The sequence below is a fragment of the Callionymus lyra genome, chromosome 4 (genome assembly GCF_982586985.1).
Source record: "Callionymus lyra chromosome 4, fCalLyr1.hap1.1, whole genome shotgun sequence".
In the NCBI taxonomy this organism is placed as follows: Eukaryota; Metazoa; Chordata; class Actinopteri; order Syngnathiformes; family Callionymidae; genus Callionymus; species Callionymus lyra.
The window spans coordinates 14,019,084-14,032,093 of NC_141821.1; the positions used below are offsets into that span (position 1 = coordinate 14,019,084).

Here is a 13,010-nt window from a genome sequence, read left to right on the forward strand (position 1 = left end):
TCAGACATTTTTTTTGTTTGTCCCGTGATTGCAACTGAAGATTTTAGCCCCTTGTGTGATTCTTTGAAGCGCCTGCCCTGAAACAACATCCTCTTGCCATTGAGCAACACATGGCCTACTTGGTTAATGTTAATGGTTAATGGTTGACCTTCTGCTGGCTAATGCTAAATCTTTCCGTGAGGGTGTGTGTGAGCTTTAGTTGTGTGTAGTCAAGACAGAGGATTACAGGCAGGAACATAAATATTAGCTGTATAGTAACTTCACGTCGATCACATGTAAATATAAAAATGTAGCAACTCGCGATGAACCAAACATTTATTGAACTTAGAAAACTTGAGTCGTTGGTAATGTCGACATGGCAGATTTATTTGAGATTTAACTTAGGAACCTTGATTTGCAGTACATTAGAAAAATACAACTTTTATCTTGACAATGATAAACGGCTCATCAACCAAACTTGAGAACAGGTACATGTGTAGATCAAAACATTTGAACATGGAACTGCAATAAAACGACGGCATGGTACGACATTAAAACTGATACAATAAACATTTTCATACTTTATGGTAGATGTACATGACATACACGTTTGGCAATATTCTGAGTAAAATATGAGGGTTTTGGAAATTGCAGATAAAAAAATAAGTGGCTGTAAATACTACTGTAAATACTCTAGGCAAAACATTTGGCAAATTAAGAACAGCTGGACATTTACTAAACAGTACATTTGTTACGTAATATTTATCTCACGGTTTTGCCTTTCAAAGGAACAAAGAGAAATAAGTGAGATCAGCTTTTCCACGTTAAATTAGGAATGCTTGGTAAAACACTTGAATAAAGTGGTAAACTTCTAGATTTGAAGGATCATTTTTTTCATCATTAAAAGTGATTAATAATCTGTCATTGTACTTGTAAGTGTGATCATGCACTTTAATTGTGTATTTTTGTAAACACACCTGCTCTGCTGTCACAAACCTTACATGCGCTCGAGTCAAACGGCTGCTGCAGGTTTAGAGCTCGGCGGTTTTAGCTTCATTGTGTTGCAGAACTCCATCAGCTGACCCGGAACTTCGGCCAACACGCTCTTCGCCAGCGCTTCTTTCGGAGACTGTGGAGCGGAAAGAAGAGTTTGAAACGAACGTCCCTGAACCACGGAAGGAGGAAGAGGGTGGAAGAGGATGAAGATGAGGAGCTCATGCAGGTTCACATGACTACATGGTGAAGAAGTACTTGAGCGGTTTCACTCATCGGATCAGTTGTAGCTGCTACACTTTGTGTGGAGTGTGCAACAACTCATAACACGGTCAGCAGTCTGGTGGAGACGAGGTGTTTGTGAAGTGATTGATGTCGTTACTAAGCAGACGTCTGAGGCGCTCGCATCAGGAGAGGACGATTGTGTCGGCTTGCATGAGTTCATGATTTCCGCTGTAAGAAACCATTACATCTTGAACCGATGATCTGGTGTAATAACAAGTTAAAATTTGGACATTTTAAAACCAAAACTTATGACTCATTTTACAAAACTTTGGCTATTACAAAGACACCGTTTTCTTAAGTGAAACCACTCAAACCTTTTCAGGAACCAAGGTCTAAAGCAGACGGGTTCTCACTAAATTAGTTTTTATGATGGTAACAGAAGGTACATTACTCACAACCTCAATAAGATATGTTTTCCAACTGGAAATAAAATGAATTAATTAAAAAAGGGGAGGTTAGAGGTGAGTAAAGTTAAATTAATCCATAAATCGCACATACAATCCTTCACTGTTCTCAATAATCGGCAGTACGCTTTATAATCCAGAGTGCCTTGTATGTTAATTCTGGGTGTTCTTGCTCACCTCGCTTTTATGTTGTAGAGAGCACTCAAAACCTCTGCAAGGCTGTGTAGTATTACTCCTCATACTATAACTCAGAGAGACTCTGTAGTATTACTCCTCGTACTATAACTCAGAGAGACTGTAGTATTATTACTCGTACTATAACTCAGAGAGACTGTGTAGTATTACTACTCGTACTATAACTCAGAGAGACTGTGTAGTATTACTACTCGTACTATAACACAGAGAGACTGTGTAGTATTACTCCTCGTACTATAACACAGAGAGACTGTGTAGTATTACTCCTCGTACTATAACACAGAGAGACTGTGTAGTATTACTCCTCGTACTATAACTCAGAGAGACTGTGTAGTACTACTCCCCATACTTAAGTACGAGGAGAAATACTACGCAGTCCCTCCAAGTTAGACTCAGAGGGACTGTGTAGTATTACTCTCTGTACTTTAACTCAGAGGGACTGTGTAGTATTACTCCTCCTACTATAACTCAGAGGGCCTGTGTAGTACTACTACTCGTACTATAACTCAGAGGGACTGTGTAGTACTACTCCTCTTACTATAACTCAGAGGGACTGTGTAGTATTACTCCTCGTACTATAACTCAGAGTGCCTGTGTAGTACTACTACTCATACTATAACTCAGAGGGACTCTGTAGTATTACTCCTCTTACTATAACTCAGAGGGACTGTGTAGTACTACTCCTCGTACTATAACTCAGAGGGACTGTGTATTATTTCTCCTCGTACTATAACTCTGAGGGACTGTGTAGTATTACTCCTCGTACTATAACTCTGAGGGACTGTGTAGTATTACTCCTCGTACTATAACTCAGAGAGACTGTGTAGTACTACTCCTCGTACTATAACTCAGAGGGACTCTGTATTATTACTACACATACAACATTTTACTTATTTGAACTACAACTGTTGTACGGACACATGAATGAAAAAGATGGTGAAGTTGATGGCAGTGAAGTGAGAAACAGTTAATGACGGCGACACAGAGCTGGAGGGAGCAGGCAGGTCATGCAGTGATTGGGTGAAAGCAAGCGTCTGGGGTTTGCTCTGGTTTTAGGACTGACTCTTTCGGGGGGGCTCTTCTATGTTGCATTGGGGTCGTGGGGAGGCTTCAGTTTGAATAAAGTGAAGAAGGAGGCCACTTGTTGCGGTAACTCGGCCAAAACACTTTGTGCAAGGGCCTGGCTCGGTGCCTGCGGAGACATAAATACACACGGCACACGTTTAAGCTAAATGAGGTCTCGGGAGGGGGGGCTTTGAGTTGCTGCAGTCCCTGATGTATCAGACTTGCATATAGCAAGACTGTTGAGCCAGAGTTATGTACACACACCAGCAAAGTCTTCAACGCTTCTCATAAGCTTCTTTAAAACTTGCAGATTTCATGCAGATAATCAAGCGATGAATTTGTTTAGCGTTAAAAAAAAGTTTCATTCGCATTCAACCCGTTTGAAGCAACAATGAAAATCGTACGTTTTGGAAATCCCTGAACGGCACGAACTGAACGATGTCTCTCATGGCAGCCTCTCCGGTCTGCGAGCGAAGGCGGCCATCGTCGCCGTCAAGGAACTCCATGGCGGTGAAGTCCGCTCCGCCGACCCCGCAGATGATGACGGACATGGGCAGACGTGAGGCGTTGACGATGGCGCTGCGAGTGTCGTCCATGTCTGTGATGACGCCGTCAGTGATGATCAGCAGGACGAAGTATTGCTGGAGGACGACATGAAAGTATAATCAAGACATTTCCTCAAATATTACAGTATCTGCCTTCATTGTTATTAAACTCATCCAAAAACAAAAGAAAAGAAAACACTTCTCTGGTAAAAGGAATGATCATCTATTTATATGTATTCATTATTTTTTTATTATCCCAGAACTGTGGAGGAAGATTTGTTTCTTAATCATTCAATTTAATAAAGTTGATAAAAAAAAAGTTTTTAAAAATCAAAATAAAAAAAAGAACTGCCATAATCCCCCCCAAATTTTTTTTGTCCAGTGGGTTAAAACAAATGTTTCCATTGCTGTTTTTCGGGCAATGTAATGGATTTGTTTCTTAATTATTTGACCCCAAAAAGTATTTCTGTTTATATTGAAAATGTTTTTTGAAGCTTACTTTTTTAATTAAAGCTTTTCTTTTTATTGAAAATATATATACTTTTATTTTCTTCAATAAAAAAACTTTTTTAAAGTAGGGTCCATCAAAAAGAATTTCAGCAAAAAGAATAAAATAATTTTATTGAAGCAACAAAGTTTTCAATAAAAAAATAGTTGCTTCAAATTATTTTGATTGAATAATAAAAGACAAATCCACCTCAATAAATAATTATTATTTGATTAAGGATGTTTTTTTTACTAATATAAAAGCTGTGTTAAAAGGCTAAGGGGGGGGGGGTTATTATCTAAGATAATAAACACAATTACTTTACTGTAGTTGTCAAGTCAAGCTGGGGAGTGTTGTGACCCATGTCGTCAAAGTCACACTAAAACAATAATGATGATTATAACAATAATGGCTTCCATCTTCAAATGAAACTTTTTTTTTACAGTTTGCTCTGCTGTGAATAGAAACTACATTTTGATCCACGGTCAAATGTCCTGGACCCTCTGTGCTGTGCAGTAGAACTCACTGAAGCCGTGGTCTGCTGCAGGGCCTGCTTCGCAAAACAAGCCACATGATTGATGATCGGGGAGAAGTTGGTCGGACCGTAGAGTTTGACTTGAGGTAAACAAACACGGTAGGCCTCAACGATCCCTTCAACACCTGCGTGTATCCAAATAAATAAACACGTTATGATATCATTTAGAAATGCATCATGTGTGAAGGATCGCACTCACCAGCACAGAATGGATTTGAGGGGTTGAAATTCAGGGGAAACTCATGAGACACCTGTCAAACATGAATAGTTGGATATAAATAAAGGAGTTTAATCAATATTTAAAGTGTTAAAATTAGGATTACCTGCCATGATGGAGGGATCTGAGCTCCAAATCCAAAAGCAGGAAACATCTTGTCACTGTTAAGTAAAGCAGAAACAGGTAGGTCATGACGCTACATCATGGTTTATACGACATCCAACAACATCTTCGTGATAGGTAAGGTAAGGTAAAACTTTATTGATCCCTCAGGAGGTCTCCTTTGGGAAATTGTTTGCGTTCTCCACTAATACTTGCCTGTCATAATCCTGGATGACGTTCCCCACAGACCAAATGGCAGACAGGTACTCATTTACACCCTGAGGACTGATGTAATGTAGAGACGAGGGAGTCCTGGGGTCCCCGTTGGAGCCTGTGAAGTCAACAGCGACCTACAGAAGGTATAACCAAGAGGGAATCATCATAAAGAGATGCTAACAGGCGTCACAAACATATTTTGTCTGAGCAAACTGACGGTGAAATTAAGCTGACAGCCTCCCATGATATAATCCAGAAAGGTGTACTCCTTCACCACCTGCAGGAAGAGAGGTCAGAGGTCATTGGACGATCAGGTCAGAGGATGGATAAAAGTCAAAGTGGTTTAAGATACCTGGCACATTTTCACACTGATGACTCCAGAGTTCTTGTAGCCTTTTTTCTTCTGTTTCTTTTTGCTGTTGATGCAATCAAATTCTGCCTGAGGAGCCAACACAAGATCTTTAAGTTATAAGGTTCATACAGATAAAGGCGAGATTAATTAAATACTTTTAATACCATTTGAAAATTAACTGCAAAATCGACCAAAATTAAAAATGAAAAAAATTGCTGATTAATTACATAGCTTTATGAATAATTTAATGTTTTAAAATGTTTATTTTAAAATAAAGTAAAGATGATTTTTTTTATTGCATGGAAAAAAATCCCATTGTCCCAAAATCCTGTCCAAAATACACTTTGCCTCTATAACATTGCCTGGTACACATTCAGCCATGAGGGAAAAATGCTGTACGACAGCCAATTCTCTCTTAACTTACACCTTCAAGTGTTGCACAAAACAAACGTCTCTTTCAGAAGTTGCTACATTAACCGTCTTGAAGTAGAACAAAACGTGCATCTACTCAAAGAGTCCCGGCTGCAATCATTCCACTGTTTCGTTAAATCCGCTGTTGTGATTGTGCCACAATCTGGATTTTTTTTTTTTAAGTTTACCAAAAATTCAGAGATTTTAATCGAGCATAAAATCTTGCTCATAGTGTATTCACATTTTTTAGACTTTTGAAATTGAGATTTTTTTTTAGAAGACACAGCCTTGTTTTGAGGTTAATGTTGTGTATTTTAAGACATTTTAAGGATCCACGGTAGGGCTCCACGATATATCTAAAAAATATTGATATCGCAATATTGTAAGTAAGTAAGTAAGTAATATTTATTTATATAGCGCTTTTCCAGACCAGGGTCACAAAGCGCTTTAACAATCAAAACAATACTCAAAAAAGTATATACTTTAAAGATCAAGATAATACTGAGAACAACACAGGAGTTCCAGGAAATTCAAGGAAAAGCCTGAACAAATAGAAACGTCTTAAGATGTTTCTTAAAGGAGTCAGTAGACTCCTTCAAGCGCAAAGAGAGAGGAAGATCGTTCCAAAGCTTAGGAGCAACAGCCTGAAAAGATTTCTCTCCTCTGGTCCTGAACCGTGTGCGTGGAACCATAAGTAGATTCTGATCCACAGACCTCAGAGCCCGAGCTGGGGTGTAAGGCTGGATCAGATCAGTGATGTAAGGAGGAGCCTGACCATGAATAGCTCTTAAAGTAAGAACCAGAATTTTAAAGTTGATCCTGAAAGAAACTGGAAGCCAGTGAAGAGTTTTAAGGATCGGAGAAATGTGAATTCTTCTATTTGAGCGGGTTAGAATTCTCGCTGCAGAGTTCTGAATCAACTGCAGACGAGACAGATCCTTCTTGTTAAGACATGAAAACAAACTGTTACAATAGTCCAGACGAGAAGAAACAAACGCATGGATTACAAGCTCCAGATCATGTTGTGACAACATTTTCCTAAGTTTAGAGATTTTTCTCAGTTGAAGGAAACACTTCATCCCTCAGTCTTCTCAGCAGGCACATATTGGCACATGCAATATTCATATCAAAAAATGTGCGATAATTTATCATTTTTCATTGTATAAATCAAGCATTTCTTAAATGCGCACTTCGACTAATCAGTGTCACGTTCTGTAAAGTTGTCAATTTGTACTTCTATGTCTCGTTGTCGTTTACGTCTCCGTCTGTCTGTGAGCTGTGCGGCGCAGCTTGCTAGGCTCGGTTGCTATGGTGACGCATCTTGCCAGCTCGCTGACTTAGATCGGCTCAGTATATACACGGAAGTAAGACTAACTTATGAGCTACTTTAACACTAGTGATCCAGTCACTCATCTCTTTCAACCCCCTTTGCTAAAGCAACATATTGTCAGTACTTTTCATGTCGTCTCAGTTGTTTTTTTTACAAGATTTCAGAACTTCCAAACAAGTGTAAACCTGTCTGTCTTGGGAGTATGCTAATGAGCTATGTTTTTAGCCTCAGGTCATTTATAAACTGTGAGCTTGTACAAGGAGGTGGATTTTATTATTGATTTGGTGAGATCGAGACGCGCCAGCGGCTCCTCCCTGGTCTCGCTCAGTTTCGTGGGAAATTGATGCAATTCTCGCGAAACTGAGCGTTATAAGTGATATTTTTCTACGATCATGTCGGCACCAAAGCAAAAAAAACAAAAGGGAAATATCGTATCGTTTTCCTGATCTAAACCCCCAGACCTCCCCTACAGTACCCGTGGCTGCACGTGCACGCCATATCAACCGAAGTCATGAAAAGACTTTTCATACCGGAGAAGTGCGCGACGCCTCCTGCAGACGGGTCATCGTCGCCTCAAAGATCCCAATCAGATCATGTGATCCGTCGTTGTCGTAGTCGTAACATTCCACCTGGGAATGGGAGAGAAGACGGTGAGATTTCCATGTCATGTGGAGATAAAAAACACGTCAATCCCAAAGTATTGGGTTCACTCAAAATATTTCCCTTATCCTGCTGATTCTCTTGGAATTGTATTTGTCCAAAGTGAGTGAACCAACATTGAGAATACAAACACTCATGCAGAAAAAAACAGAAGTAGATGAAGAAATAAACCGAAAAAAAAAACGTGGTGCAAAAGTGAATATCTGAGTGTAGAAGGTTCTGAAACACTGCGAAGATGGAACTCTGTTCAACGCCTTCTTTGAAATCCGAAAGAGATGTGAAATGACCAATAAGAAACACTGAGGTTCCGGGGGACTCACATTCCAGGTTGGAAACAGCTTTTTCATCCTGCCTGATTCGGGAGCTAGAACAATAGAAACCACTAAACTTGAAAAGACTCTGATGGGGAACTTAATGTTTCTGAACACATCATTTGTCTCACATCAACCATGTGTTCCAGAGGAAGATAATTGGAATTGTTCTTTTTACTAAGGATGTCTCGTCTTACAGAAGATCCTCTATGTTTTACACAGCTTCAAACCTTAATCCATCTTCTACAGGTAAATGGTTCAACAAGTCACTTTTTTTTTCAAATAATGAGCAGCAGGTGGAGGTTTACTCAACGTGGAAGAGTCTTTAGGACCATCAGTCATATGGACATGCATTGTTCCACCATTTATTCAAGAAGTGGATCAGCCATTTTTTTTACATTTTAACCTTTTTAATGCACAACTACAGTTCACAGCTATTCAAAAGTTGTTTTATACGTCATGCATCCTAGTGTAAAAGTTACCCATCAGCCACTCTGATGGACACCGTCATCACATACTCCGCTACTATTGGTCAGTTATTTTCCGCCACTTTCATCGTTTTTCATTGGGTTTTTTTTTCAATATTTATAAAATGTAATTTAAACTGTAAAGTGTCTTCAGGTAACTCTGCTATAATTTGACATTTAAAATAAATATCAATACAAGGGTTAAATAAATAAATAACCATCACTGGAATAAACACAAACACTTTTTCTGTCAAGGTCAAATTGAATGGGTCTGGATGGACTGCATATGGAGGAAAGACCTTAAGGACCTCTTGATTTCCAAAGGGGGAAAACTTGAATCAGAAAGACTAAAACATATTTATTATATTTATTTAAAATTACTATTGATAAAGGTTAATTTCATGGTTAAAATGTCGCAAAAATCCCTAAATAAGGAACACATAATAATCACAAACTTGCAGCCATATCAGTATAAGATTAATGTCACTCAAACAAGTGATGGATGTTGAAGGAGGAAGAAAAAAGCGCTTACCTTGATGGGTTGGTCCAGGTCGCCTCCACACAGAGACTGCAGGGGGATTCTGAAGGGTCTCCATGTTGGATTCAAGTTGTTCTTCACCACCTGAAAACAATGTCATATTTATCAAAACTCTTTCAGTTGTTAGAAGCTCCTGCTTGTTTGACTACTTTCTTCTCTTTCAAAACTCCCAAGTTCTGTTCCACTTATGTGTCCTTTCAAGTGACACGGACACGTCGTCACATCCAACATGATATCATTTGTGCAATTACACATCAGCATTATTAATGTCCGCTGAGCAACGTGTCGCTCACGAGGAGTGGCACCAAGGGCATCTGCTGTTGACACTGCTGTAAGCAATAGTATTAGTCAGTGGATGAGGTCGGCCTGAGGTTACGCCAACAGATGTAGTGATGCAAAAGTATTGCTCCAACACATCCTGAACACAGTTCCTCTTCTCCAATTAAATGATGAAAACTTAAAAGGAAAATGCATTGCATGTAAAGTAACTATTTTTATTCATTTGTTTATACAAATCTTTGGTTCCTTCATATTTGAATCAGTCTTCCTGTGACATCATAAGAACTAACAGCACATATCTGTTGAGGGTCTCATCAAGTTCCTCATGGTCAACATGTCCTACAGCAATAATTACAAATGATCACCAGGTTGCTGTTTAGTGTGAGTGCAGCTGCCGATTCTGTCAACCGGTCTCACCTCTGTCCGGTGAGCCAACTGCCATCCAGTTGCTGTCTGCTTGTAAAACTCCAGAAATGGATCAGACTTGCCAAAGAAATCCTGGAGAAGAAACATCCATTTAATCCTCAAAATTCCAACAATAATCAATGCTTTTGCCAATCAGTGATCACCGTACCTTGTTATCAAGTTTTCTAGCCTCCACTTCAAAGTTGGCAACCCTGTTGTCCTTTATTTCTTCAGCGCTTACCTACACAATATTAGAAAAAGACATGTATTTATTTGTGATATAATTTAAAAACTGTTTAACACTTACGGTGATGGTTCCTTTCCCTGCTGGTTTTTTGTTCTTCAGGACAAGTGGTCGGGTCAGTTTCTTAGAAGACACAACCTGAGACAGAGCACAGAAGGGAACGTTGGCTGCTGTCGACACAAATGTGAGTAATGTATGTACGTATGTAAAGTTTCAGAACAAGCAGGCACTCAGGTTTCCCTTGCTTTGGTTTTTCAAGTCAAGTGTTCTTTGTATACCTTTGAATATTATTTGGTTAAAGAATCTCTTTTAACATTTAAAAAAAAAAAAAAAAAGTACCTGGCCAAGTGTAGTCTCCAGTTCCCCGAGGAAGTCGTCATCACTCAGATCAACCGTCTGGTTGTCGATGTCGTAAATTCCAAACTTAAGCTTTTGCACAATTTCAAAGTAGTAATCAATGACGAACTTCTTGGCAAACTTTGGTGCGAGGCAATTCTGTACTTTCTCTGTGCGTCCGACCTACAGGAAGAGGTCAAATGTCAGCTCACCCAGAGTTCCATCATAACAGCAATGCATTACTTTAATAGGTCAGAGTAGCGAATGGATTTAACCTGGACTTTGGTTAATCAATTACCTGGCAAATAACACACCTGATGGTTTAGATAGTTACTAATAAAGCACATTTTTATGATTCTAACAATCAAGTATCTAAGTATCTAACAATCTAACAAGTAAATTCAACACACACGCAGATTAGGCAACTTTACATCAGCGAGTTAATTATTGACACTTGTTTTAGTGGGCTCTGGAAACAGTGACACAAAATCACACCTGGAAATAAAGACGTCACCAAGTTTCTTTTCACAAAACGTGTTCGTCGACTGCTACATAACAATCTTTATGCTGTGTTCAGAGCTGCTGCGATCATGGCATTTATCTGTCATCAAGATGCAGTACAAACAAAACTTTGAGAAAATGTTAGAGATTTTGTTTTTTAAATATTATAATAGTAAGAACTATGTAATAACAGTATAACGCTACATGTCTGAACCATAACATATGTGACATTCATCTTTTGAGAGTTTTGTACAACTTGAAATGATACACTTTATTACTTTTTATGAGCAAAAATGAACATGATTTTACATAAATCATTGAAATTAAAAATCAAATTTAAAATAATCCTATAAAACTTTAATTTCATAGTTCTCCTCTCACCTCGTACCACTTGGAGTCTGAGCTGCTCATCAACAGAACACATAGAGGATCCGACTTGGAACCGATATCCCGGTCCAGAAGATTGTCACAGGACACGGTCAGCTCCACCTTGGTCACACACTGAGCTGCCATGATGGCCTATGAGCACAGAGAGAATAAACTACACGTGTAGTGAGAAGCTTTGACAACAAAATGAATGAAATTGAAGAGGTTTCAGCCGGTAAATATCAGAACAATGTTTAATTTTTTTTCCTAAATTACCTTCATGAACTAAACAACTATAACAAAATGAGAATATTATGAGAATTAGTATCTTCTCAGCACTGCAATTTATAATATGATATGGATCAACACAACATATTCGATAGATGTTGTCGATAAATGAGCCTGGTTTGTTTGTGATATCTCATAATATGGAAGTATATTTGTGTTACCATGCAAGTTATTAATGAAAATAAGAATACACTCGTATTTTATTACATCATTTTCACCCCTTTTTTTTTAGGCAAATTGACGCCCTGGTTTACAAATACCTCAGTAAAGGCAAAGGATCGAAACTGTATATGATGTTTTCCATATGGAGCCCCAAGACCGCTTCATTGAAAAGAGAATCGGAATGGTTTAGAATGACCTTTGACCCACCCCGAGTTTGTCTGGGTACTGGCCACTGCACTAGACTAAAGTAGGGTTCACCACACTTTAAGTTGGTTTGAAATGATTATTAGTAGTGTAGTAGAGAAGTGTATCTTTTACGTTTTTGATTCAGGAAAGTAAATAAAATAATTATCGTCCAAAATGTTTATACATTCTGACAGATTAAATAATAGTACATGATGAAAACATGTTCCATAGATTAAGATGAAACGTTTATAAACAACAATACGTATATAAAAAATAATAAAAGCTCGGAATTGAAAGGACATATTGTTTTTTTTCTATGTTTACTTTAATTTTTAGATCTTGCTGTGAACAACCCAGTGACTAGCTTCATGCTAGCTGTTGTTGTGACGTTATCTCCGCATACACGCTGGAGCCCCGGAGGGTGTGGTACGAGAAGAAACGCTGGAAAATATGACAAGACTTCTGACACTATACGGCTCGGAAGCGAAAGTGGAAAGTATTTTTCGACAGCCAGGAATAAGCTAGCTTAGCAACCGTATGCTAATCGTAGTATTGTTGGACACTGTAAATAAAAACATAAAAAAAACTTGCTTAAAATATAAGTGAGTTCACTTACCGGTTAGTTGCGAAAACTCTTGTCGAGAGAAATAAAAGGGTTGAGATGTTAGTTTGCGAGTTAGTCCAGCAGCAATGATAGAAGCGCGACTTGTCAACTGAGTTGAATTTGCCATAAAGCGTTTAACCAGATTTGTTCCCGCCCATGTCGTAACCCCGCCCCCAGGCCCGACTGTCGCCATGGCAACCGTCATCCACAATAACATTTTTATGCAATAAATTGTTAAATAAAAAAAATCAATTAAATACATGTTTGCTGTATAACAACGATTGCGTTTTTTAGTTTTATTATTATCCAATTTAAAAAAAAGTTTTTTGTTTTTTTTTAATTTCCTACCCTTTTATATTATCCAATATTGTTTGGTGACACATTAAGGCTGCAAAATAAATACATAATTTATTAAAAAATATATATATATATGTTTTAATTATTGGAATGAGAATATCAAAATCTATGTGTAAAAAAAATTAAATTATTTTTCTATTCAAAAATTTAACCTTTCAATATACAGTAAATACATCAATAGGTGCTGCAT

At 38.2% G+C, this 13,010-nt stretch overlaps 1 protein-coding gene across 2 annotated transcripts; it reads right to left on the reverse strand.

Moving 5' to 3' along the window:
* Nucleotides 1-345: 345 nt before the first annotated feature.
* On the reverse strand, nucleotides 346-12,594 carry LOC148081790 (copine-3-like). 2 transcript variants are annotated; one of them, XM_087788833.1, is made up of 17 exons: nucleotides 12,476-12,594; nucleotides 11,239-11,376; nucleotides 10,360-10,539; nucleotides 10,084-10,158; nucleotides 9,946-10,017; nucleotides 9,789-9,869; nucleotides 9,087-9,176; nucleotides 7,647-7,745; nucleotides 5,376-5,462; nucleotides 5,241-5,300; nucleotides 5,024-5,157; nucleotides 4,812-4,866; nucleotides 4,688-4,739; nucleotides 4,480-4,613; nucleotides 3,326-3,562; nucleotides 2,920-3,048; nucleotides 346-1,108 (listed from the first exon to the last, which is right to left on the reverse strand). In XM_087788833.1, exons 2-16 carry the CDS (start codon nucleotides 11,368-11,370, stop codon nucleotides 2,938-2,940), a joined length of 1,599 nt encoding a protein of 532 aa, XP_087644959.1. In that variant the 5' UTR covers nucleotides 11,371-11,376; nucleotides 12,476-12,594; the 3' UTR covers nucleotides 346-1,108; nucleotides 2,920-2,937. The 2 variants fall into 2 exon arrangements, with proteins under 2 accessions (XP_087644959.1, XP_087644958.1); XM_087788832.1 differs by lacking the exon at nucleotides 2,920-3,048.
* Nucleotides 12,595-13,010: the final 416 nt, after the last annotated feature.